General features: G+C 35.2%; 3 protein-coding genes across 3 annotated transcripts; all 3 read left to right on the top strand.

Annotated features, from left to right (window-relative positions):
- The first annotated feature begins 486 nt into the window (after positions 1 to 486).
- Positions 487 to 2949, top strand: LOC130735161 (protein RGF1 INDUCIBLE TRANSCRIPTION FACTOR 1-like). The gene is made up of 4 exons (XM_057587256.1): positions 487 to 689; positions 1158 to 1424; positions 2244 to 2447; positions 2541 to 2949. Exons 1-4 carry the CDS (start codon positions 687 to 689, stop codon positions 2766 to 2768), a joined length of 702 nt encoding a protein of 233 aa, XP_057443239.1. The 5' UTR covers positions 487 to 686; the 3' UTR covers positions 2769 to 2949.
- Positions 2950 to 12211: 9262 nt separating this feature from the next.
- LOC130737365 (uncharacterized) lies at positions 12212 to 18867 on the top strand. Its single transcript, XM_057589112.1, has 5 exons — positions 12212 to 12455; positions 13061 to 13123; positions 15619 to 15693; positions 17752 to 18119; positions 18200 to 18867. The coding sequence occupies exons 4-5, from the start codon at positions 17757 to 17759 to the stop codon at positions 18701 to 18703; spliced, it is 867 nt and encodes a 288-aa protein (XP_057445095.1). The 5' UTR covers positions 12212 to 12455; positions 13061 to 13123; positions 15619 to 15693; positions 17752 to 17756; the 3' UTR covers positions 18704 to 18867.
- On the top strand, positions 13322 to 15431 carry LOC130737364 (protein ALP1-like). Its single transcript, XM_057589111.1, has 3 exons — positions 13322 to 14464; positions 14544 to 14769; positions 14853 to 15431. Exons 1-3 carry the CDS (start codon positions 13922 to 13924, stop codon positions 15107 to 15109), a joined length of 1026 nt encoding a protein of 341 aa, XP_057445094.1. The 5' UTR covers positions 13322 to 13921; the 3' UTR covers positions 15110 to 15431.
- Positions 18868 to 27565: the final 8698 nt, after the last annotated feature.

A 27565-nucleotide genomic window follows, 5' to 3' on the forward strand; every position in this document is an offset into this window, starting at 1 on the left:
AACTATTGTCACCACTTCATTTTACATACTCCCACCATCCAATTTTTCCAACCTACTGCATTTATTATTGCAAATGTATAATTTGTATTTCATAATTTAAAATGTGATATGTATAATATTTTTCATATACTATCATCAAATGATAATTCAAGCCGTAAAAACTTATTGTCATATTAGTTGAGACGATGTATAAAAACATATACTCCATAATCATTAATGCAGAATATTGAGATGGTGAGAATCCGTAAAGGAGTTTTGGCAATAGGTTCACCAAAAAATCTCTTATACCTAGAGGCTAGAGCTATCAAGTAATTATGTCAGGTAATCACAATTTCCTTTTAATAGGGATTATTTAATCATAGTAATAGAGTACTCTATTTTTCTTGGGCATCAAGTATATTTTATTCATTCAAGAAAAGATCTCTAGGAGAAATTGGTGGGGGCAGCGCATGTTAATTTCCCATTTTGGTCCCACGTGACACCCAACTGAAACATTGTACTGTGTTGTCCCATAATCAGTCACAAATCTTTGAATTTCAAAATATTTGTTTCCATTTATACTTTTATCCCCTGACTTTCTCTTTTCTGTTCCGAATATTGCATTATTTGCATAGCATCTTCTTCAAATCCAAAGTTTATTTTCTCTCCCTTTCAATTTCTTGCTCAAGACAGAGAGAAAAAGTGACATGGTTAGCATCATCATCATCATCTCCTAGTTTTGCTTTTTCTATTTGATTTCTTGTGAGTGTTTGATTGCAATTTCAAGATTATTGATTCATTCATACTCTTTGCTGCATTCACAAATTTTCCCTGCACTATATTGGTGAATGTTATTCTTGAATAGTTACTTAACAATTGAAAATAGGCCATTTTGATTCCTGCAGTAACCTCTCTATTACCATACTTCAATTCAAATTTTAGTTACAGGAGAATGTAAAAGGTTTCATATTCAATTTGCTGGTTTGGTTAATCTTTCACTATATCTTGAACATTGCAATTTGAGTTGCAAATTAGGTTGTAGGGTTAATTGTAAGTATTTGTTTGAAGATTGATATGCTAGTAATTTGATAAGTAAAGTGTGAAGACTTGATTTTATGATCATTGAACTGTGTTTGGGTTCTCAATTTCTTTTGATGCCATTAAATTGGATTTTGCAGATGGGGCCGCCGAATGGATTATCAAATGAAAGGAAACAAGATTGGCTTGGTGTTCTTATTAATAACAGCTTTGGCAATTGTGAAGATCATGAAGATGTTAAGTTTAATGAAAAGAATGTGTTCTGTGTGGACTGTGAAATTAGCTTATGCAGGCACTGTAAGGAAGCCCATTCCCTCCATCGAAGGTTCCAGATATACCGATATTGCTATCAAGATGTTGTTCGCCATTCTGATCTGCTCAAGTATTTTGACTGCTCCAACATTCAGGTTCTCTATCATTTATTATTTCTATTAATTTGATTTAGTGCGTGCTTGGAAGCCCTTCTACAATTTATTTTAATGTCAATCAATATGTCAGTCAATCAACTGTGAGTAGCTTCTGAGTGTTTGAATTGATTATCAGGAAAGAGAAACGGATACAAATATGCTGTTATTAGTGTTTAAAACTAAGGCAGTTTCTTAATTGTAATCTAGTTCATTGCTGCAAATGATTCATATGGTTGATTGTTGATTATTTTGCTCTGATCAGTGATAATCCTTCATGAATGAATGAAACTTCTATGTAGTTTTAATTGCTGAATTGGAATATTGTGTAGCTCTATTAACAGTTTTGCATTGTTCATAACATGATAGATTACAATATCTAAATTTTTCTAAAAAGGTTTGGAGCGCGTTTAGATACAGGTTAAAGAGCAGTTATCCGAGCTTATCTACTAAAAAAAGCGTCAGATAAGTTTCAATAAGTGCTCTTTGGTCTGTATCCAAACAGGTTCTTAGTCAAGATTCCATAAATCCTGTGTCTCTTGTGAGTTCTAACCATTGAGTTGAGTGAACTGTATTACTATTAATTTGCTGATGCTGTCTTCTGTGAAATGAGTTATGCTTAATTTTCAATTCTTAATGTAATTTCTGAGGAATGTTTTAGTATACTTGAAAGTCATTGCTTAACTGGTATATCTGACTCACCTAAACTAATCAAGATTAAACCATGATATTGCTTGATCTTTCACCAAGGCTCTGATTTTAATTTTCTTTTTCAAAAACTGAACTGAATTTTCTTCTTACAATGGTGACATGATTTTGCAGACTTATATATCCAACAATGACAAGATTGTGCACCTCAAACCAAGGCCTTCAATCAAAGACATCAAACTAGGAAAAATATCAAAATCTGCTAATCAAGCCAAAGAAGCACAAACATCCACACCTCCTAAGTCTGGTGGTATTTGTAAAGAATGTGGAAAACATTTACAAGATGCGCGCAATCATTTCTGCTCCATTAAATGCAAGGTAACAACGCCATGCTTTAATTTAATGTGTTATTTAATGTTTGCTTAGCTCAACTATTTGTGATTTAAAACATGTGCATTGTTACTTTGTTAGATCTCAGTGCTTCCAGTGGAACCCCAAAAGCAAGGAATTGCAGAACATTCTATGAATAAAAAGCAGTGTTCACAGAAGATTTCAGAGGAGCCTTTGAACCAAAATGATAACCAAAATTCAGAGAATGAGTCATCTATCTCTATAGCTGAGCCATATGAATGTGTTGAAATAGTGAACTTCAGAAAGAGGCCAAGGAAAAGCACCCCTCACATATCTCCTTTGATATGAATTTTACAACATCTTGAAATTTTTTTCCTTTTTTGATTCTTTTTGTTTTTGCATTTTTGGAGAATAAGATTTTGCCAATCTCAAAGTAGCTTGTTGAGCTTGTACAGCACAAGTTTGGATAGTTCATGAAAGGTGTACAGGGTGCACTGTGGTTACTCTTCAATTCCATATTTTTTTCCCAGTTCTTATATTGGAGTGAAAATTGGTATCTCTAATGGTTAAAACTCAAAATGTTGCCTTCTAACAAAAATTTGTCATGGTAGTGCAAATTTTGCATCTTTCTGCATGTATGCTTAGTCTTACTTACATATATAATTTGCTTGTCTTACATCCATGGTATTCTTGACAATTTTTTTCAATTAGTTGCAATACTTATACTACCTATTTTTCCTTTCCTTCTAGGATTCCCAAAATCTGTCAGATAAGTGAAGGGAACCATTTCTTGGAGAAAAAACTTTTCCACATACACCACCCAATTTTTGAAAAATACCAAACTACCCTTAGTGGAATATAGAGGATAGGAGGTGACAATGTTGCGACCAGAAATTAATTTCCAGAAGGTTTTCATCAAATGCAATTCTAGAAATTAACTTCCGGAATATGAAGGGTTGTCTAAATGACCCATGATAAAGTTTGGGTTAAATAACCCACCATCCAATCACATTGGAGATAAATGAGTTGGAAATAAATTAATAAATAAAATATAGAAATTCCAAGTCACTTATCTCCAATATGATTGGATGGTGGGTTATTTAACCTAAACTTTATCATGGGTCATCTAGACAACCCCGAATATGAAACATATCTAAAAATTAATTTTTAGGTAGTCATAAATACATTCCGAAAACTAATTTATGGAATGTATTTATGATTTTCCAGAAATTAATTTTGGAAAGATCTATTTCCTATAATTCCATAAAATATATTTCCTTATTATGAAATTGATTCTGAATATTGAGAAAACATATTTTTCAGAAATTTAATTTTCAGAATATATGTTTTATCTAATTCCAAAAAGTTATGTCCGAAATTAGAACATAAATTTTCGAAATATCAAATGTATTTTGAAAACTAATTTATAGAAATTAAGGAGTAGTGATGAGGATAAGACATTTTAGACAAAAAAAAGGTGATGAGGATAAAAAAGTTATTTCATAGCAATTGGAGGTTGTATTTAGAAAACAACTTTGCTGCAAAGAGTACTTCATAATTGTATAATGAGTCCTGCTCCCTTCACACCACAATGGGTCCATTAACTTAAGATCATTAGATTTGGCACCCCACTCATTAGAAATGTCACCCCACTTACGGAAACTCAGTTTCCAAAATATTTCGGAAATAAGGTTTCCGAAGCACTTTTTCACTCAAAAGTGGGGTGTTACATGTATTTTACACTACAAATCACGAATTAATTTCGGAATCTAAGATTCCGAAATAATTCGGACATTGAAAATCCGAAAATTAGGGGTGTGAAATCTAATGGTTGGGGTGGCAAATCCAGCTCTCTTAACTTAGTGCCCATATTTCCCTTTGAATGTGGCAGGCACAAAGGATATTGAACCTCAAAAAAGTTGTGTGAAATGTGAATAGAATGACAAATATTTGGTGTCACCACAACCTATGTGAAAGCCAAATCTAGTGCATGCTGAAGCACATGGATCATCAAAATTCTTTTCTGACCCGGCCTCTGGCCTTTATCTCATTTCTCATTAGCAGAACTTTTGCTTTAGTATGTGTCTGCATTTTGGTTAAATTCAATATCCATTTAATTGAATTCAAAGTTGATCCATATTGAACTAAACAGTATATAAAATTCTGCTTTTCCATATAATGTGTTGGGGATAGAAGGCATGTTTGTATTGGTGCAAACAGAAACACAAACACCCACATAGTTTGTTTGATGAGAACCTTTATACGGTTGTATGTTTCAAATAGTACTAGTTTAATGTAGCTAAATCTATCCAAAGGCTTGGATGGTGACAGGAAGGCAGTAAAGAATGCATTTATTTTATTTGTAGCTTTATATTTTTTAGAAAAGCCTCATGGACCTATTGATTTCTAATGCTGTGGTTTGAATTTGGATTTTACATTTTTTTACAACAAAAGATTGAATTTTATTAACAGAGCATGAAAAAAGCCCTCTAAAAAACAAGCTCCAATACAAATAGCCAAATCCATTCCTGGACAAAGAGAGCCCGGAATGGGTAATTCATTTTAAATTGGAATATCTAATTTTAATTTTTTTAATAAATACTAGTGTTTTTTACCCGCGCGTTGCACGGGAAATATGTCTATTGTATTTGATACATCAATTAATACTTTGATTATTAAAAATATATTGAACAACGAATGAAATATAAGAGTCAGAATTGATGAGTAAAGTGGACATAAGACCTTCTCTTCTAAGCCCGATTGATACCAACGGGAACTCGTTTCACATTCTTCGTAAATATGAAGACGATAACACAAATCATAGATATAAGAAATTACCAACATATTAATCTTAAAAAAAATGAATGTGAGAGGGGATGTTTCTCAACACTACTATTATCTATATAATCTTATTTATCTTTCAAAAAAAAAATGAATGTGATAGTAGCACAAATCGGGATTGTGTAAGATAAATCATAAAGTATAACATTATTGTGTTTATTTCAACTAAGTAGGGATGACAATGCGTAGGTACTATAGTACCATCCCCATACCCGCGTTTTTAAAAATTACATATACCCGTCCCCATACTTACGTGAGTAGCAACTCGAAGCTCTCCGCCTTTAGACAATTCAATGTCTTTACAGGAAGCTATCCATCTTTGCCAAAATCTAAATTTAGGGATGACAATGGGTCTCGAAATCATAGGGTACCCGCAAAAAAATACCCACTATGGATAGGGGAAAAAACAGCTAAATGAGTATGAGGTTGGGTATAGGTAATTACCCGCAAAAAATAGTTGGTATGGGTGCGGGTATGGGCACTATAGTACCCAACCGGCCCACACCCGCACATATATGTTATTATTATTATTATTATTATTATTTGGAAATATATTAACAAATTAACTTAAGCTATAGCTTTCAAACTCACTCTTTTTAAAAAAAGATAGGGATATATTAATTAATACTTTAAAAATAAATAAAAAAATAAATAAAGATAAAATCAAGAAATAAACCACCTAAATCCTAATCAAATCTAAAATTTAAAAATGTATTTATTTTTACTCTAAAAATAAATTAAGATAAAATCAAGAAATAAACAACCTAAATCCTAATCAAATCTTAAATTTTAAAATGTACTTTTTTCATGAGAATTAACCTGAGAATGAGACGTGTAATTTTTTTTTTCTTCCAATAAGTGAATATTCTGCACCCCAGAAGATTTTCTTTTTCTCAATCCTTTTGCTTTTGATTAAGAAGAGAAAAACAGGAATCCTTGAAGCATATGACGTCTTACAATTAGTTGAAGAACAAAATCAATTCACGAAGAAGATTGAAACAGAAACCCAAAATGAAGTCTTGAAGAACAAAAAACCCTCCTTCACCAATTTGAAAGGACTGTGGTGAAAGAATTGTATCTAGTGTATTTGTGAATCTTGGGGTGGAACCCTTGTGAAACAAAAAATCAAAGGCGCATTTCAGTCAAGAGAAACAAAAAATGGTGTAATGCCCCAATTGTGCACACCCCAACAAATTATCTATATATGTGAGAAAAAAAAATTCTCCCACCCAAAATAATTGTGGTTACTTCACCAATGAACTTATAGTAACAATCAATTTAAATTGAATTTAGGGAAATATATAGAGTTTGAGAAAACATGAACCAACCTTAAGAATGGGCTAAACATACTCATGAAGATTGAATATGAGTTCTTCATATGCTTTCATCAATTTGACTGACGTGTGCATCATAAAAAAAAAAAATTGTAAGTTGTGCATCATTCATATACAGTGCAAATAGTATGCTTATACACAGTGCTCAAACATGATGAATAAAAAGGAGCAAAATTTAAGAAATGAATATAATTTCAGGCTATCCTAAGTTTCGTGAATTTCTATAAATTATACCAAAATCTGGTTTAGAATGGTTTCACACGCATGAATCTCTACAAACTATACTAAAATCTGGTTTAAAAAAATACAAAAGCGGAAGGAGAACAATAGAAAAAACATTACATCAAAATCAAAACATTACGTCTTCAATAATAATTCGTTAAAGGGTCTATGCAAAAATTTGTAAACTTTTGGATCAAAACACACAAAATATGTGAAATTTAAGAATCCAGGATTAAATTACGAACAAAGGATAAACTGAAATGACACAAACCATCAATCACAACATGATAAACTCGACTTCACGTAACATCATTTTACGGCATACCTCTGGCCTGATCGCGACATGTGGCAGAGGTAGAAATAGCAGCTATCAAATCTCTGCGTGTCCATGGTAGCTTTATGTACCCTCAACACCAAATCAACTACCTTTTCTTAGAATTAGCATTAAATAAATAATAAGATAAATTAAGATAAAATCAAGAAATAAACAACATAAATCATAATCAAATCTAAACTTTAAAAAAATGTACTAAATAAAGATAGATAAAAACTACCAAAATCTAGCAAATCACAATAAAAACTCATAAAATCCTGAATTAAATAAAAATATGAAAGTTCAATAAAAATACCATAAAAATTCATTTATACTCTAAAAATAACTCAAAAATAAAATAAAAAAATTTCATGAAATTAAATTAAATAAATAATAAATAAAGATAGATAAAAACTATCAAAATCTAGCAAATCACAATAAAAACTCATAAAATCCTGCATTAATTAAAAATCCGAAAATTCAATAAAATTTAATTATTATACTCTATCAATAAATGTAAAATAAAATAAAATATTTCCCGCAAGTAAAATTAAATAAATAATAAGATAAAATTAAGAAATAAACAACCTAAATCCTAATCAAATCTAAAATTTAAAAAAGGTACTAAATAAAGATAGATAAAAACTACCAAATCTAGCAAATCACAATAAAAACTCATAAAATCCTGAATTAATTAAAAATCCGAAAATTCAAGAAAAATTAATTAATATACTCTAAAAATAAATCTAAAATAAAATAAAATATTTCCTGGAATTAAAATTAAATAAATAATAAGATAAATTAAAATAAAATTAAGAAATAAACAACCTAAATCTCAATCAAATCTATTATTAAAAAAGGTACTAAATAAAATAGATAAAAATTAACAAAATCTAGCAAATCATAATAAAAACTCATATAATCCCGAATTAATAAAAAAAATCGAAAATTCAATAAAAATTAACTAATATATTCTAAAAATAAATTTAAAATAAATTAAAAGACCAAATCTTATCTTTTAAAATAATATCAATCAATTATTTTAGAATATATAAAATTAAAACATAAATCAATTCAAAATTATATCTTCTAAAATAATATCAATTAATTAGTTTAGAATATATAAAATTAAAACATATATCAATTGAAAATTTTACCCTCTAACAAATTGACACGTGGAATAATTTTTATGAGATTTAATCTCGTGCTGACATGTCACTAAGAATTAATCTGGTGATGACACGTCACCATGAAAGTTCTTCTTTTCTAATATATATTGATTTTTAAAATTATCTTATCAATATAAAATTAATTTAAAATTAATTCATAAATATCTCAATCTATTCAATATTATTTCATGGGAAATTTTAAACATCAATTGATTGAATGTCCATTTAAAATTATTTAATATTAATAATTTTGATTGATTGAATATCTACTTAAAAAATAATGAAATTTGATTTGATTTATATATCTAAATATGAAAGTTCTTGTGACGCCATGGAGGAACATACAACTCCAACAAGACCAAAAAAAAATAGAAGGCGGCGAAATTTTTTATATGTGCATATGAGACTCCTCCAGCAAAATAAGCTAAGGTTGAAGGGGTGTTCGCGGATTGGATTCGATCGGTTTTGAGGAGAAAAATCATCCGATCCGATCTTATCGGTTTTATGATTTTGTCATCCAATGAATGTTTTACTAAATTCAAATCCGAACCAATCTGATCCAATCTATATCAGTTTGGATTGTTCGGTTTTTGTTTCACTTTTTTATACTTTGAAATTGTGTTGTATAAATTTTAAAAATATATAATATATGATAAATACAACGATACATAATTTATAACATTAATATAACATTCATAAATTATAACATAGTCAACATATTTTTAAATTATGATTATAATTGTTTACTTTGATGCATGTATATAGTTCAAATAACCACTTGACCTTTTTTTTATTAAAACGTAATTTTATAAATAAGCATGTGTGATATAATCAATATATATACAATAAATATGTACTATGTAAGTGTAAATGGAATGATATATGTATAACTAAAAGTATACATATTTGTGAATGTTCGGTTTGAATTGGATTGGTTTTGGAAATCAAATCCGAAATCCGATCCGATCCAATAAATAATTTCGGTTTTTTCAATTTTCAGTCCGTTCGGTTTTCAGTTTAATTGAATTTCGGTTTTTTTTGGATCGGTTTGTCGGTTTTGTTTGGACTGGTTCGGTTATGAACACCCCTAAGTTGAACTAGTAAGTATTGTCACTATTGTGGTTCGACTTTTTTTACAAGAGGAAAACATGGTTGGGCTTTAAATAAAGGTGCGTTATTTTTATTTTTTTGAAAGGAAAGGTGCATTATTAGAATAAGTTACAAATATTTCAAGAAAATATTAATTAAATTGATAGAAATTTATTTAGTAAATCAATTGTAAAAATAAAATATAAAAAGCAAAATTTAGTAAACTATGTTATGGAAAATCTCAAATATAGCTTAACTAATGAATTTTATTTTGACATTTTATATATATTTCAGAGAGAATAGGATAATTTATTTATTCATTATCTAATTACGCTTGTAATTAGAGTTTAACATTTATTATTAGTCAACCATGTAATTGTATAAATACAGTGTTTCAATAATATTCACGGAATACATTTCCTTCATGGTATCACGAGCTAGTTCAGATCCTCTCCTTTTTTTGACCTAATTTTTTTAATAATATTCTCTTTTATTTTTCTTCTCATTCCCTTCCAAGAGTTGTCGCCGCTGCACCAGCCTCCTCAGCAACCGCCGCCGCTCCACTATCAGCCGTCGCGCCCTCCTAAGCGACGCTGCCCCTCCACACGCCTGCCTCCGACTATGTGGTGGCCCAACTCGCGTTCGTTCCACCCGTCGCACTCTCCTCAGGCCGCATCTTCCTTGGACCCAAACGCCTCCACCAGCAGGTGCACATGGCTCTGTCGCACATCATCTGGCGTCGCCAGCCCTCGACCTTCCTCTTCCGACCGCGCACTGCCGCTCCATGCCTCTCTCTCTCATCGTTCCTATTTCGCAAGGTCAGATCTGCTTCAGTCCAGATCCAACTTGCCTGCTAAACATCTTTAAGTGAATAGCACTAGTGACCTAGACCACCCTAGTTCGCCCCTGTAACACCCCGATTTCGGTGGCGTCACTTTAGTAACCAAAAATCAAATAAAGAGGAAAAACGTGAATATTTTTTTCCGATTGTTTTAAAAATAAAAGACTTGTCGAAATAAAGATTCAACCCCAAAAAGTAAACATAACTAATGTGCAAATATATTTACAGCCCCCGCTGTAAGTAGCAAGCCACGTCACGAGTAACCTCCAGTGACGGGAAAAGTAGCAGAAAGTATCTGAAAGTAGTGCCCGTGGGCAAATATGTACAAACCGAAGTAAAGGTCAAGTATTCGAAATACAGTCCTCCAAACGAAAGTAAGTCAGCCCAAACGGCCTAGACAAGACCACCTAGTCCAATCAACTCTCTGTGATCCCCATAGAGAGAACCACACAAAAAGCTAAAGGTCGGGGACCTACCCTACCCCAAATGAGAACATGACGACCAGAGCTATAATGCTACTTCTACTCTATCCACCCCAGAGAAGCGTATCTCAACACTCCTCATCCTACACGCTGGCATGGTCATCGTCTGAATCAGAATCCAGAACGACTAGCTCCCTGTCTGCATCAATCACCTCCCTCGCTACCGACCGGGTCTCAACCCTAGAAACTCTCGTCACTGCATCCACTACGCAAACGAACACGTCCTCCTCCGTCAGGTGCACCAATGGCACAACATGATAACCACGGGGAGAAGTCGATGTCCTCAAGCGAAGGGTGGCAGCAGCGACAAGCTCCTCTGCAGGCATCGCGGGTCCGGAACCCGATCCAGTATCATCACAGTCAGCAACGGTGGGGGAGCTCGATCCCGAAGAAGCCCCTCCCACAGACTCCTCTTGCGAGGGGTCCTCGTCGTCAGACGACGACGGTGGTGGTGGTACTCTTGTACCAGGTCCGCAGTGCACGCCGGGTGGTAAGTTAAAGCTGATAGAGTAACGCCTCAGTACTCCCTCCGTCATGTGTCCCAGATGGTCGACGCAGTCCTGCATTATTCTCCCCGAGTAGATAGCTCGGTGGCTAGCGGGGTCAACCAACCATGAGCCGGTGATATCCTGATCTATCATCTCGAACCTAGTCCCTCCCGAGGGGTGGACCATCGTGAACCAATTCGCCATTGACATTTGACAATGGGTGTACAATCGCCAAAACACAAATAGCTGGTGCAAGGGTTAACTCAAGGAATTACATAAATAATACAACCATTAGATAAAGATTACGGGGATAGATACTTAGGTTCAATATGCTTATAATAGCATCGTAAGTAGTATATCCTCCAATGAAACATAAATGACAATTACTGACAATTTAACAATTATCAAGTAAGATAACAAATATCAATCACATTTGACAATTAGGTCAGCATATATGATGAGATGCAATGACATGCTTAGGACCAAAAATACTCCGGAAGGATGGGCACCATCGAGTCAGTCCTAGCACCGGCCTTAGTGGGACCATTTTCGCTCGGGCGTCTCTTATACCAAACAAATGTAGTCTGATCAGCAGTATACCCGCAGGCCTGCCATTTCCGTCTGCTGCTAAGAATCACCGCAGTGTTCTTATGTGGAAATTCGGGTCTTATGACCATTTTGGAATCCACCGAGGTCCGGCATCCCACCGTGTATAAACCTCAAAATGTATGAATGATGCAATATGATTAGCCAAACAACGTCTCCGACCTCACTCGTCACGTCGTCACGTGTTCTAGCTAACTTATTGTCTCTAAAAAGAATACCCTAAGGTTGTGTTTGGATGGGGTGATTTTTGGGGGAATGTAATTCTAGAGGGTATTTTAAATCCTTTAAATTGAAATACCTGGTTTGGATGTCTATTTGTGGAATTCTGAAAATACTGGTAATTAAAAGAGGTAATTTAATGAAGGGATTATCGGGTAATCAAAATACCCTCAAAATTGGAAGTAATTGGAAAATCCCACACTGGCTCGTGTCTCTCACTCTCTCGTTCTCGCTCCCAATCTCACTCTCTCTGCAATCTCGCTCTTTCGTTCTCGCTCCCGATCTCAACCTCTCTGCGATCTCGTTCTCTCGTTCTCGCTCTCCCGATCTCACTCTCTCTGCAAATCCCGATCTCACTCTCTCTGCAATCTTGCTCTCTCGTTCTCGCTCTCCCGATTCATGGAGTGGCTCTTTCTTCCCTCTTGATTCAGGTAAAATCTCTTGATTCTTTCACAAATTTTGCAGTATTGTTGTTGTGGTTGTTGTTGTTTTTTCGAATTTGATTTTGTTTTTGGAGTTGAAAATATCTGTTTTGTTCTTATCTTGAGTTTTGTTCGTTGATGCTAGTACTGGGTTTGTGATGTTTTTTTCTCCATTTTGTGCCTGGTTCAGAAGCAGATGAACATAGGTGAGGAAGACAATGGTTTCTATTTTTTTACCAAAACAATAATTAGAGTTACATAAGAATTGCTCAAACTGAATCTGAAAATTGACTGGGCCTCAATTCATGTGTAAATCAAAGGTACTTTAATCCTCTATTGCTCTTGGCCTTGACCCACCTTGATTTCCAACCATCCTTTTGGAATTTCTTTGGTCCTTCCATGGTGATGGTATGCTTTTGTAGGTGTATTTCTAGATTAGGAGTTTGATGAATAAAGAGTATTTTTATAGCAAGTAGCAATAGCATGATGTGTGTTATATATAATAAGGTGCATTGCATTCCTCAAGCATTATTCAAGTTGTCATGACAGTGATTTGATTTGTGTTTATTGTCACTGTTTTTTGCTAATCCTTGATGATCGGAAAAATATTTCAGGCTACTACTATAAGTGGATACACAAGCAACTCTGCTTCTTCCAAGAAGTGCATAAAGAAGAAGGTAAAGTTATTCATTTCATCTTATAGTCAAGCCTGTGATTTTAATATTTGTAGTGAGTTTTATTTCAAAACAACCATGGACATATTAGGATAGAAAGAACTTTTCACTACACTTCAGACGTTCATTGCTGCTGCTATATTGTCTTGCTATAATAACTAGGTAGTATTAAAAGATGAATTAATTTATCAGCAAAAAGAATTTATGGAGTAAAGGAGATTTTATTACATTTTCATTGCTGTGGTTATTCCGGAATAGATTAAGTTTAGTTGGAAAAGGGGTCCATCAACTCTGCTACTATGTCCAAGTTTAGTTTTATAATCTGCACAGAGATAAGACTTGCAGCTTATAGTCTGAATTGATTTTAGAACATTTCATCATAAAACCAAACACATATATATGTTTATTTCATTTGGTCAATGGATGAGGGGGAAAGCTTTTTCATGAGTAGCTTCCATATTGTCTATGAGAAAAGAGAAATTTATTGAAACATGTTAGAAATCACTCATCCATAATGGAAAACTAAGACAAGAGGAAAAAGCTCAATGCTTACTTAGTCTTTTTTTTAATGAATCTAACTGAAAGCTCCACACTACTATTTAGAGAATGTTTTAACTTGACTCTTCTCATTTTCTTAGTGAGCTTGTACACATCCCTTGTCCTTTTTAATCACATCTTATCCATTTTTATGTTTAAACTAGCTGATTTTGAATCTGATTGAGTTAGCTTCTCTTACTTCCTATTTTCTTTATAGTGTCATGCAATATTGATGTTTTATTATATGTTTTTTTTAGTTAACAAATGGATCTTAGAGTAGTTGACACTTCAGTTCTTTTACGAAAACGTAAAAGAAATGAAGAAGAAGAGGCAAAATTGCAGGAGCAAATAACATTCATTGTTGCTAGTGTCATTGCTATGCTTTTAGGTGTAGTAGCTTGGTATCATGAGATGCATTTTGTTAAGGAACCGTCCCGAAATTGGGAATTGGAAAGAAGCAATTTCCTTAATCGTCTGTATAGAGGAACCGAAAGTGATTGCATTGAACAGTTAAGAGTCAGTAAAAGGGCATTTGTTAAACTTTGTGGAATTTTACAAGATAAAGGACAGTTGGTAAGGACAAGAAATGTCCCAACGATTGAAGCAGTGGCAATGTTTTTGCACATCCTTGCTCACAACCTAAAGTACAGAGTAGTGCACTTTACCTATTATAGATCCAAAGAAACAATAAGTAGGCAATTCAACAATGTCCTACGAGCTGTAATGAAAGTGAGTGGGGAATATTTGAAGTTTCAAGACCATAATAATCTAGAGGGATCTGAGGCATACAAATGGAGATGGTTTCAGGTAAACTTATCATAAGCTTGAGTAATTATATGAGATTTCTAGTAATTACAACTTATTTATGATTTTTAAACTTTTTTAGAATTCGATTGGAGCACTTGATGAGACACATATTCCAGTAACAGTGGCAGCAGAAGATAAACCTAGATACCGTAATATAAAGGGTGACATCTCTACGAATGTGTTAGGGGTTTGTGGTCCAGATTTAAAGTTTATTTACGTGTTATCTGGTTGGGAAGGCTCGGCAGGAGATTCACGAGTATTGCGAGATGCTTTACGTCGTCAAAATCACCTTCAAATTCCGAATGGTAATATTCTCAACCTTGATACTTTTTTTACTATATTAAATACAATTATATGATTTTTTTTTCTTGGAAAAAAACCATCGCAGGTAAATACTTTCTGGTCGACGCAGGATATACAAATGGCCCAGGATTTTTAGCACCTTATCGAGGGACTAGATATCATCTCAATGAGTGGATTGGAAACACCCCTCAAAACTACAAGGAGTTGTTCAATCTCCGTCATGCAAGTGCAAGGAATGTAATTGAAAGATCATTTGGGATATTGAAAAAACGATGGAGTATATTAAGAACTCCATCTTTTTTTGATATAAAAACACAAATAAGAATGTTTTATAAGATATGAACAACAATATGACCCAATTTTAGAGGTCCAAGACTTGGAGCTTTTATCGGTTGTTGATGAAGAGTTAACCAATCAACATGGGGAAACAATTACAAGTAATGTTGCAAATGAGGTCACAACTATTCAAGTATATGAGGCATGGACAACGTTTCGGGACACTTTAGCAATGGATATGTTTGTTGAATATCAACATAGAAGAAACTTAGTTTAGGGACAACATGTTATCAGTTGTCTTTGCTTTCTACCTTGTTCGTTGTTTCTGTTATCTGTTTTTCCATTTCTTATGTTATTTCTTGTTTATTTCTGTAGTTGCTTTGTTTTGTTGTGTGTTGGCTCACTTGGAAGAGCCTTGTTTCCAAGCTTTTTATCCTATTAATATTAATTGAATGATTGATCAGAACTAACTGTGACTTTTTATCCTATTAATATTAAAAGCTTAGTATGTTGTCTTGTATATGTATATTCTGTTTATTTTCAGAAACTCTTCATGTTTATTTATTTTCAAACAGGGTTACAGCCAGACTAGGGAATTGGACAGCGAGGAGCTATTGGAACAGTTGCTATATCGACTTGTTGGTTGCCGGGTAATATTTTATAACTTGAGGATATTCATCATCTTTTTGTTATTTGATCTGTTTGCTGTGGACACTTCAATTAGGTTCAAGTGTTTCTATTTTACTACTGTATTTTCTTAAGTATTTCAAACTGATTCTGAGAAAATTATATATACTAGATTAATTCAGTGTGTTTTAGTTTCTTTGTTTTTTCTTAATTTACTTAGAGATTCGTGCTTAACCTTTTATAATCACTTTTTCCATCTAAAGTGATTATGTGAGGTTCTAAACACACTGAAAAATATGACACACTAAAGTGATTATTTCTGGTGTGGGCACATGACATGCAGTATTGATTTCCAAATAGACAATAACTGGATCTAGTAATTGGACTGAGAAGGGTAGTTGAATCACTTGAAGTTCAATCTTGTCTCACATTTTCACCAGAGTATAAGATCATAGGGGTAAAAGTAAGAAGTAAAAACACTTTGATCATCACAGGCTTTTAAAATGAATTCTGATATGTGAGTTCAATCCAATTTTAATCTACCATAAACTGTAACAGTGTTGGTAAATCCGCAAGTGTACGGAATCCACCCGGTTTTAAATATCGAACCGCAGGGATTGTGAGTGAATAGATTCGGTTTAAGCCTCGAGTTTGAAGGTTTGTTTTATTGAGGCAAACATATGTCGAAGTAGTAATAAGGAAAAAGGAAATATAAATTCAGAAATGAAACAGAAAATGAAAAGAAAGAGTGATTTACTTTGGGTTCTTGCTCAACTAATCAATTCAAGCACATCATTCTAAGCACATATTCTCATGAATCTCTCCTTGACGTTATAGCCTAAGCAACTACCTATCGATGCCTCGCATAGATAATTCTTTCAAACCAAAAGATAAGCCCAATTCCTTGCGTACTTAAACATTTGTTTGAAGCATAAAGATTATAAAGTTCAGGCCAACAAACCACAACCCTTCCTCTATTCCTAGTAGCAAGTATAGAAGGGGTAATCCCAAATCGGTTCCCTAATCTATAACAAACTTCCGTTCTATTATAGAAAAGCATAAAGCTAGCACATGTTCTAACTTGAAAGATAAAGCATGGATATGGGATTCAAGGAAAGAAGAAGAACATGTGGGAAAGAACTTAAGATTATGACTTAAAAGGAAAAGTCTTACATAAAAACCAAAGTAAAAGAAGAGAGATTAGCCAAGCATGGCAAGAACCTGAATTACAGGTTCATGCTTGGCTAAGAACCTGAATTACAAGCTTGGAAGCCTTCTCTCACTCTCCTAGATGTTCCTCTCCTTCTAAACTTATGTAAAAATGGAATAGATATCAAAGATTACCAAAGAAAATGACTAAAATCCTATTTATAGGCAAAAATCACGAGTTTGGGCTGTTCCGGGCGCTCAGGCGCCAATTCAGAGCGCCTGAGTGCTAATTCCATGCTAAAAAAGTGCCTCTGGAAGGCAATTGGCGCCTAGGCGCCAATTCAGAGCAATTGGCGCCTAGGCGCCAATGGAGCACGCCTAGGCGCTCTTAACTCGTTGGAAAGCCTTTTTATCTTCATTTTAACTCCTCTTTACTCCTCTTTAAGCCTCCATTCAATTCTCCAAGCCTCTAGACCGTCCCTCTTCAGCTGATTCAACCTGAAACCTTGATGAACAAACTTGGAAAATATCTTGAAACTTAAAGGTCAGTTTTGCACAAAGGCCCTCAAAACAAGTGGAATTTACCTAAGACTCCTAAACTCTAATAAAATGCAACTAAAGTCCCTAATAAACTATGAAATTACCTAAGTGAAGCAAAAACACAAAGAAAGATAAAAATGCATGAGAATGCATGAAACACTACATGAGACTCAACAAAAAGACTCAAAACTAGCAAGGAAATTACCCTAAAAACACTACTAAATCCGGGTCATCAAACAACAATCAGGATCATAATCACTTATGATTTCTGCACATGATGTATTCAATCATGGAAGCTCATTTTGCTGCTATTATCTTTGTTCAGTTCTGTGGATGTATTTCAAAATTCTTCTGATTATTATTAATTGTCTAATGTTTGTTTATGTTTGAAGGAGAGATGAGGGGAAAAAGGAAAATGGCGGAAGCTAGTAATGAGGATAAGAAAGATGATAGCAGCGCTTACTTTACTTGGAACTTGGAGATGGACCGTGCACTTGCTGATATACGTAGAGATCAAAGAAGCATGGGAAACAAGAGTGATGGTGCATGGAAAGCAGTGGCATATAACACTGCGGCTCAAATGTTGTCTTCACGCTTCAATTTGCAGTTTATTGGAGAGAATGTTAAAAATCGTATCAAGCTGTGGAGATCATGGTATGGCATTGTTAGTGACATCCTTAGTCAAAGTGGTTTTGATTGGGATGGAACCAAATATATGATTTCTGTTACAAATGAAGATGCATGGAATGGGTATGTTAAGGTAATCATTTTTAATGTTATTACTATTTAATTAAATTAGTGTTTGTGTTAGTATTAACATGTTGCCTATTTTCTTCGTAGTCACATAATGACGCTAAGAGGTTTCGATTTAAGGTGATTGCTAATTGGGATGACATTGTAGAATTGTGTGCTAAAGATAGAGCAACAGGAATTGGAGCGGAGACATCCTTGGATGCAGATGACATCATGAGCAAAGAAGCAAATGAGGATGGAGCTTATATTGTGGATATTGATGCTGATGAACAAAGCTCTACAACAAAGAAAAGCAAACAACCAATGGAATTCAAAAAGGGAAAAAGTGGAGAGAAGAATGGGATAATTACTTCAATGAATAAAGTGGCTGAGTCATTGAGTGAATTTGTGCAAGCAACTAGAAAAGGGGTGAAAAATGTCCAAGAAGTGGTTCATGATGTGATGGATGAGCTAAAGAACATTCCGGACCTTAATGGCACTCAATGGCTAAAAGCAGTGGATTGGCTTTCAGAAAATCCAAATAAGTTGGAGATTTTGAAAGCTCTTCCCATGGAGAGAAAGAAAGATTACATCTTAGCTTTTATGCACTGATTCGTGATTTGCTATAGTTTATGGACTCATTTGTAGTGTTTCCAACTTTTCATTATGCCACTGTTGAGACTTTGTTTTATTTATTTTTCATTTGGATTGATGTTAGCACTTGTTATAAACACAGTTTGAAATTTAAATAATAGAAAATGTGATATCTCGATGAATGTTTGTTTGGATTGATGTTCGCACTTGTTAAAAACACAGTGTTTCCAACTTTTCATTATGCCACTGTTGTGATCCAACTAATTTCAGATTTTTTAGTCGATTCAGGGGGTTTGGGCAGATTATAAAATTATGGGCTGATTTTAAGTTAAGTTTTTTTATTATAATTATTCAAATAATATTAATTAGATTAAAAAAATAAGATAAAGGAAATTCAATTACATTATCCAAACAAATAATTTTACAATTGAGGGAATTGCATCACCTTATCCAAACAAGGGAATTTGAAAATCAAGGGAATTCAATTGATGCAATTGAATTCCCTAGCATTTAAAATCCCTTGGATTTCTACAATCCTCCATCCAAACACACTCTAAGGTAAATGTCGATTCTGCGACAAAATACAATTAAATATGAAAAGAGTGCAATCACCCTTGATGACTTCTCGAGTCATCTGACTCATCCAATTTCGATGGTCAAAAACTGCTCAGTGAGCGAAAGAGTACTAATGTACTTGGTAACTTATAGTTCCCCGGCTTATCTTTTAGATAGCCAAACAATAAACTGCTCATCGAGCGAAGAGTACCAATGTACTTAGAAACTTATTAGTTTCCCGGCTTATCCTTTAGATAGCCAAACAATAAAACTGCTCATCGAGCAAAAGAGTATCAACATACTCAGAAACTTATCTGTTACCCCAAAACTTGGATTCGACGACACTTCTTATTTTTCCAAAACTAATATCCAAGCCCTAAGCTTTCATCTGACATTGTTATCATTATTTAAAGGGGTTCTGTAACGCCCCAAATTTCGGGTGTCACTTTAGTAACCTATTAAAGTAAATATGCAATATTTTTCCAAAAGAATGTATAAACACGAGTATACTTTTTTCTTTTCAAATGTATTTCCAAAACATGTCATGCATACTCCCAACTACAAAGGGATTTACATCAAGCCTTGAACAAGGCGAGTACCCGAAACCCCAAATATAAATTCCTAAAATCTTTATGCAAGCTTAAACCAATAAGGGTAAGCTCTCTAACCAAAGGCTCTAACTCTACACCCGACTCTATTCTTTGAGTCTTCCACAGTTCTTAAAGTTCTCCTCTCCGACTCGTACGAAGGTCAAGCTCCATCGAAGATTCTCCATCGCCTAATAGCGTTAAGCGCCCAGACAACAAATAACAAACAGAAAGGGTTAACTCCATGCAATTACCACGTATAAAAGGGAAAAACATGCTATCAAAGTTTAAGTGCGTAACATGGCACATAAACTAGCAACTTAATTCAAGATAGATGACGACATATATTCAACAATATTGATTTAAATCAACTATCAACAACCTCAACAATATTTCTACTCAGATATCAATAACTTAACAACATATATGTTAATTCAGATATCAACAACTTAACAATGTAACATTTATTTAGACATCAAATTGACAACATATAACAGCTCAGATATCCACAACCTCCACAGTATATAATCAAATCATATGACAATAATCTCAACAATATAACATCAAATCAAATAACAACAACCTCAATCTATATCATCTAATCAGATGTCAACAACCCCAACAATATCACATCAAACCATATATCAACGACCTCAACAATATAACATCAAACCAGATATCAGTAACCTCATCAATATAACGTCAAATCAGATATCGACAATCCTCAACAATATCAATCAAACAATAACGTCTCGCAAGACGGGACAGTCCTGTGAAAATATCCACTCCACTGTCACTAAGTAACGCCTCGAACGACGGGATAGTCATGTGAAAATATCCACTCCACTACCACTTGATAACGTCTCGCAAGACGGGACAGTCATGTGAAAACATCCACTCCACTGCCACTTGATAACGTCTCGAAAGACGAGACGATCACGTGGGACAATATCCACCACATCATCACTTCAAAAACTCCAAAACATTCCGATAAATAAGCTAGCAATATAGAATTAAAGTAGATATAAACATAGTCAACAATATATAATTAAAGCAGATATAAACATAATCAACTATATATAATCAAAGCAGATATAAACATAATCAACAATATATAATTAAAGCAGATATAAACATAATCAACAATATATAACTAAAGCAGATAATACCATAATTAAATGTTAGTGTAAGACCCAAGTTTTTAAGTTCAGAATAAGTGAATAAAATCCTATTCACGAGTAAGGTTGATGTATCGTGAAGGGAAACCTGAACAAGAGTTTACTCAAGGGAATAAATTTATGAATGAGAAAGTTCAGGAAAAGTCTAAGGATCGTATCGAAGTCGATAAAAGTTATAGCACGATCGTTATACGCTTAAACCTAGGGCCGAAACCCTAGTAAATAGCTAGTTTTCACTTAAAGTCACGATGGAAACTAATTCCAAAAATCTTCAGAGAAATGTTAGAATTTCTCTTAATCCATATATCACAATCGTTTCAAGGCGAAACTCTAGGATGTACGAACGTCCGATTCCAATCATCGGAAGTTTGCCGAAACTAGAACCCTGATAGTTCAAAACCCTAGAATCAACCGACGATGATGAATTTTTCTATTCGGAACTTCAAATGAAGATTCCACACGCGTACACCCTTTTCTCTTGATGATTTCAATCTTTCTTCAGAAGGAATTTTTCTATTCCGACATCCGATGCAAAAAGCAACTTATCGGGTAAAATAGTTTTACACCGACTTTGCATTAGTTACCAAAAATACAAGGAGACATCTTTTGAGTTTTGGAATTCTTTTGCCAAAACCTATCTTAGAATTCACGGAGAATGAAGCCGGAAAAATCCGATTCGCGAAACTTTCATTTTCCCGCGTTTTGCCAACCTCTATATATATAGCCAAGAAATGAGGAAAAAACACAAAACTTCACCATTTTCATCCAAGGAGGCCGCGAGTTTCACAAGGGGAGGAGGAGAAGAGATTTTCTTCATTTCTTGCTTGATCGTTGATTCAACAGTTGCTACTTACAGCGGGGGGGCTGCAATATATATTGTATATTAGTTCTGTTGTCTTTCGCATTTGCGTTCCATTTATTTCAGTCTTGTTTATATTATCGAGAAAAAAAAATATTTTCGTTTTTCCGCATTAATTTCTTTTTGGTTACTAAAGTGACGCCACCGAAATCGGGGTGTTACAGTTAGTGTCCTATAATGCGACTATATGCTTCTACCAATATGGATCGATCAGCAACGTCTCGCAAGACGGGACAATCACGTGGAACGAAAACCACTGATCTGACACTTAATAACGCCACGAAGGCCACACAGTACGCCACGAAGGCCACACAGTCGGTCAAATCAAAAGCGTCTCGCAAGACGGGACAATCACGTGGAACGAAAACCACTGATCTGCCACTTAATAATGCCACGAAGGCCACACAGTACAATCCAACAACGCATATGCACAAATATATATCAACAATTTCAAATCCAATAATCAAGACAGAGTAACCCTATGTTACTCTTAATGTCAACAAGCATACGTCAACTCATTTCCATATCAGCACAAACACATCAAGCTCTATTGAGCGATGAATCAATAATTCAGTGTTGGAAAACATAACCCTGTCATATCAACTAGAAAGCAGTAATGACAGAAACCAGTAAACGGGCGAAGCTTCTCAGAAAACAGAGACACACGTCTCAATAAGTTCACTCGGCCGAAGCCTTCAGAAAACATTTAGCACAAGCCTCAGAAAACATTCAACATAAGCAAGCATACAACATTGCAAAACATACAAATATTTCAATCACTTGCCAATCAAATTAAACACCTTCATCTCAAACGCATGCAGTGCGATAAAGGCATGCAAGACTTAAAGACGCGCTAAAACTGAGTTACCCTTACCTTAGCCAATTTCTCCATCCAAGCTCAACATCCCAGTCCAATCCAAAATAAAGCTCCCGAACCCAGCAAGTTCCCCGGGCGTCCTCCTCAGTTGTGAAACTTCACCAATTGCTCCAAAGTCTCTTTCCTCAGCTCAACTCGTTCCAAACCTTAAGCAAAGTATCATTGCTTAGTCGCTAAGAATCAAAACAACTAATAACACTATCAAAACCCGAAAAGAAGCTTTCGAAGCTCTAGAGTTCGACATTTAGGCACGAATGGACAATAAGACATGTTTTCGCTAAAATGCGCATAACTCGAGCTACAGAACTCGGAATAACATGAAACCAAAGCCAAAATTTCGACAACGGAGAGAGCTACGCTATAACTCAGGTCATACATACCCAAAAATCATTTTTGGACACGGTACCAAAGCAAACAAGTTTCGGCCACTATCAAAATAGGGTTTCCCGAACTTTTTCTTTGATCTAATTTAATTCCTAGGTATTCTTAGGCGATATCTAGGCCAGGAAAACTCTCAGAAAAAATTATCGGGTCGAAAACTAACATAAGGGTATTTTGGTCAGTGTTTTTAGCCCGAAAGCTCAAAGTTAGAATTTCGAAAAACAAATTTGATGGGGTTGTCCCTAACGACGTTTATGACAACTAATCCTACTAGCACCAAGCTCAGTCGAGAGTTTTTAATCCAAAGAACGAAGCTTTGGTCAGAAAATGGGTATTTTCACAGAATTGAAGCTCCGCGGCGATTCGGCGAGATTCAGCAGAAAACAACTGGATATTCATGCTCTTGGGCATGTAGGCAATAAGTTTAGACACTGAAATCAAGTTATTTGAACACTTTTACAAAAAGCTCAAAACTTTGAGCACAGAAAGACATAGAGAAAAGCAATAGAATTGACGATTAGAGGTAAAGAATAACATCAGTACCTCGAGGCCTACGTATAGCAACTGTCAGTGCGACGATCAGGCAAGAAACGGCGAAAAGCTCTCCTCCCCTCTCCTTCCTCAAGCTCGCGGCCTTGGTGTGGCAATGGTGAAGAATTTTTGGGTTTTTCTCCTATTTATAGGAGATGGAAAACGCGGGAAAAAGAAAATTTCGCGATTCCGATTTTTCCTGTGCATTCCTCTGTGAATTCTAAGATAGGTTCTGGCGACAGAATTCCAGAACTCGAAACAGGTTTCTTGGAATTTAAGCAAATGATCCAAAGTCGGTGTAAATCGATTTTACCCGAAAAACTACTTTTTGCAGTTGATATCAGATGAGAAAACTTCTTTCTGAAGAAAGATTGGAAAACTCGAAAGAAATAGGTGTACGCGTGTGGAATCTTCGTTTGAAGCTCCGAATAGAAAAAGTCTTCATCAACAGTTTACTCTAAGGTTCTTGAGCTATCAGGGATTCAGTTTCGGCAAACTTCTGAGAATTGAAATCGATCATTCGTACATTCCAGGGTTTCGTGTCGAAACACTCGTTAGGGAATGGAATAAGAGAAATTCTTATAATCCTCTGAATATTTTTGAATTCCGCTTCTACAGTGCTTTAAGAGCGGATTAGCCTTTTACTAACGCTTTCGCCCTAAGGCGGAAGTGAATAAAGCTCGTGCTATAACCTATAGCGACTATAGAACTATTCTTAACCATTTCCTGAACTTTCTTCTTCATAACGCTAATCCAAACATTAAACACAAGTCAAGTTCCCCTCGCGCTTACACAAAATCCTATGCGTGAGTTGGAAATTAATTATTTATTTAATTCTAAAATCCTGGGTCTTACAGGTTCAGAGGTTGTTTAGTGTCTCATGAATTTTCCTTGTAAAATAGTTTCCATTTAGGTTTGTCTCTAATCTTATGAGTTTAAAAGATCCCATCATCCCAAGTAACTCTCAGAGAAGGTCTCGATCCACTAAAACAATAACAAGGGCCCGAACCTCGGTTCGTCCCGTCATACTTTCCCAAAATCTCATGATGAGTGTGGCATAACTGCCCGTTATCCTCACTCTGACGTACAAAAATATATGTGTAATTGCATAATCAAATTAGCACAATCAAACAGTCATGGTACATATATCAACACATCCTAAGATTAACCATTTAGCACACAACATGTGAATCAATCAACAACAATCAAAGCGATAAGTAAATCTAAATCAACAATGTCAGCCAAGGCATCAGAAAACGGAGACACACATCTCAATTAGTTCACTCGGCTGAAGCCTCCAAAAACATTTCCTAGTCAATCACAATCAAGAGCATAAACAATAAATCAAGTCGAATTCGTCGACACCTAAAGCATTAGCTAGTATTCAGTGAGTAGCCCTAACCTCTAGTTCCTCCAGTGCGTTCCTGTAGGGTTCCTTCACGATCTTCTCCTTCCGCTCCACGGAATTCATCGAACGAACCTTTGAGCGAAAACACAGAATTCAATCACAACAAGTCAGAACTAACCAAACAATAATTACTAACGTTATACGAAGCATTATAAACTCCAGAGTACGATAACCTATTGCGATAAGACGAGTTTTCGAAAAAGAGAAATTTTCTCATCCCCCTTAAGGAGCTCTCGACCACAACACATCAAAATGTGTTTCGGCGCTTTTTCTTCGATCAAACTTGATTCCTAGGTTATCATTATTTGTAACTAAGGTGAATTAAAGCTCGGAAAAATTATCGGATCGAAAACTGAAGCAGGGGTATTTTGGTCAGTGTTTTAAGCTCGGAAATTCAAAATTGGAATTTCGAAAAACAAATTCGATGGGGTCGTCACTAACGACGTTTATGACAACTAATCGTACTGGTGCTAAGCTCAGTCGAGAGTTTTCAGTCCAAAGAGCGAAACTTTAGTCAAAAAATGTGTATTTGAGCAGAATCGAAGCTCTGCGACGATTCGGCGAGATTCGGCGAAATGTAATCCGCTAAACATGCTCTTGGGGTTAGTAGAGAAGAGGTTTTGACAGAGAAATCGAGTTATTTGGACAGTTTTACAAAAAGCTCGAAACTTTGAGCATAGAAAGACATAGAGAAAAGCGACGAAATTTACGATTAGTGGTAATGAATAGCATCAGTACCTCGAGGTCTACGCGTAGCAACGAACAGTGCAGCGATCAGGCAAGAATCGGCAAAAAACTTTTCTCCTCTTTCTCTTCTCTTGCTCGCGGGTTTGGTGGTGATGGTGGGTTTCAAAATTTGATTTCTCACCTATTTATAGGTGAGGGAAAATGCGGGAAAATGAAAATTTCGCGATTCTGATTTTTCCTGCACGTTCCTCTGTTAATTCTAAGATAGATTCTGGCGAAAGAATTCCAGAACTTGAAACAGGTTTCTTGGAATTAAAGCAAACGATCCAAAGTCGGTGTGGGTCGATTTAACCCGAAAAACTACTTTTTGCAGATGATGTCGGATAAGAAAACTTCCTTTTGAAGAAAGATTAGAAACATCGAAAGAAATCGGTACACGTGTATGGAATCTTCGTTTGAAGCTGTAAGACCCTAGACTTACCTATGTAATGCTTAAGTGATAGATTGAATAAAATGAGACTTTTGGCTAAGTTTGAGTTTTGACAGATTACGCCTGTCAACTTGTGTGAATTTTTAGAGGGTCTTAACAACCTCATTTTGGAAACCTTCCTTCATGGGAGTTGTATCCCTTTAAGTTAGGAAAATTCTCGAAGTGGAATCAAGTCATTCCGACCTCTGTAGCTCGAGATATTCGCGTTTAAGCGACGGTGGTTCCGGCTGTACAGTACCAGCGAGTAAATTAGTTTGTTTTCTTCTAATTCCGAATTTGATTATGAAATTACTTAAGAGGGCTTAAGTTTTTAATTAGATTCAGGTCTGATTAAGTGCTTAAGTTATTGGGTCAAGGGTTTGACTTGAAGCGGGCTCAAGAGAAAAGAAAAGAAACCCAAGCCCATGAAGAGGGGGAGCCCGCGGTTGTATTAGGGTCTTGAAGGGGGGAAAAGTTTCTTTTCCATTCAGTTCTGAAACAGAAACCCTTGCACTCCTTACGTAAAGTAAACAGAAGAGAAAAGAGTGAGAGAACCACCCCTTGCACCCTTAGCCGCCGCCGACCAAGCCACCACCGCCACCTTGTGCGCGCACGAGAGAGAGAGGGAGACCTGCAAGAGAGAGAGCTCGAGTAGGAGGGAAGAGAGGGTCTTGGACAGCAGCTTTTGATCCCTTCTTCATCACCCAACTTCTGATTTCTTCACTCTTAATCAAGGTAAGGGCTGGTCCTAGGAGTTGGGTAGCATGTCTAGGCCATATTGCCATGCTTTGACATGATTTTATGTATGAACTTGATTGATGTGCTTGAGGTTTTGAATATGCGATGTGTGCTGGACTTTTTCCATGTGATATTGGGTTACACTGTGAACATGTTACTATATTTGATGCTGGTAGATGACTTAGAACCCTTAGAATAGAATGGCTAAAACGAAATTGATGGCAAATGCATTCTCTGTCAGATTTCTGTGCTGGACAGTAAACTTCAGGTCCTATTTTCACTTGTTTCTGGTCGCCAAATAAAGAAATGATTAACATACAAATTGTAGATCTTCGAAAGAGATTTCCAGGCATATAAAGATCATAAATTTTGGTCTAGTATTGTGTGTTGTAGGTCGTTTTGGGTAACTGTCATACCTGCTGTTTTTCCCTGTGTCGGACAGAAACGTTAAGGAGTAATGTCACCTAATTCTGGGGCTCAAATGAAAATTATTTTAACTAGAGAGTTGTAGATCTTTAAAATAGCTTTCCAGAAAGATATTATACATGATTTTTTGTTGGAGGACGCATTCTGTAGACCAGTTTCAATGAACGTTGTTTCTGCTGTTCAA

This window comes from Lotus japonicus, chromosome 2 (assembly GCF_012489685.1).
Source record: "Lotus japonicus ecotype B-129 chromosome 2, LjGifu_v1.2".
NCBI lineage: Eukaryota > Viridiplantae > Streptophyta > Magnoliopsida > Fabales > Fabaceae > Lotus > Lotus japonicus.

Excerpts from the sequence above, each read along its gene's own strand:
- LOC130735161 (XM_057587256.1), top strand. Across the intron at positions 1,425-2,243 it reads TTGACTGCTCCAACATTCAG|ACTTATATATCCAACAATGA; the intron begins GTTCTCTATCAT and ends ATGATTTTGCAG. Across the intron at positions 2,448-2,540 it reads TCTGCTCCATTAAATGCAAG|ATCTCAGTGCTTCCAGTGGA; the intron begins GTAACAACGCCA and ends TTACTTTGTTAG.
- LOC130737364 (XM_057589111.1), top strand. The coding sequence starts at position 13,922 with ATGGATCTTAGAGTAGTTGACACTTCAGTTCTTTTACGAAAACGTAAA. Across the intron at positions 14,465-14,543 it reads ACAAATGGAGATGGTTTCAG|AATTCGATTGGAGCACTTGA; the intron begins GTAAACTTATCA and ends AAACTTTTTTAG. Across the intron at positions 14,770-14,852 it reads TCACCTTCAAATTCCGAATG|GTAAATACTTTCTGGTCGAC; the intron begins GTAATATTCTCA and ends AAACCATCGCAG.
- LOC130737365 (XM_057589112.1), top strand. The coding sequence starts at position 17,757 with ATGAGGGGAAAAAGGAAAATGGCGGAAGCTAGTAATGAGGATAAGAAA. Across the intron at positions 18,120-18,199 it reads CATGGAATGGGTATGTTAAG|TCACATAATGACGCTAAGAG; the intron begins GTAATCATTTTT and ends TTTTCTTCGTAG.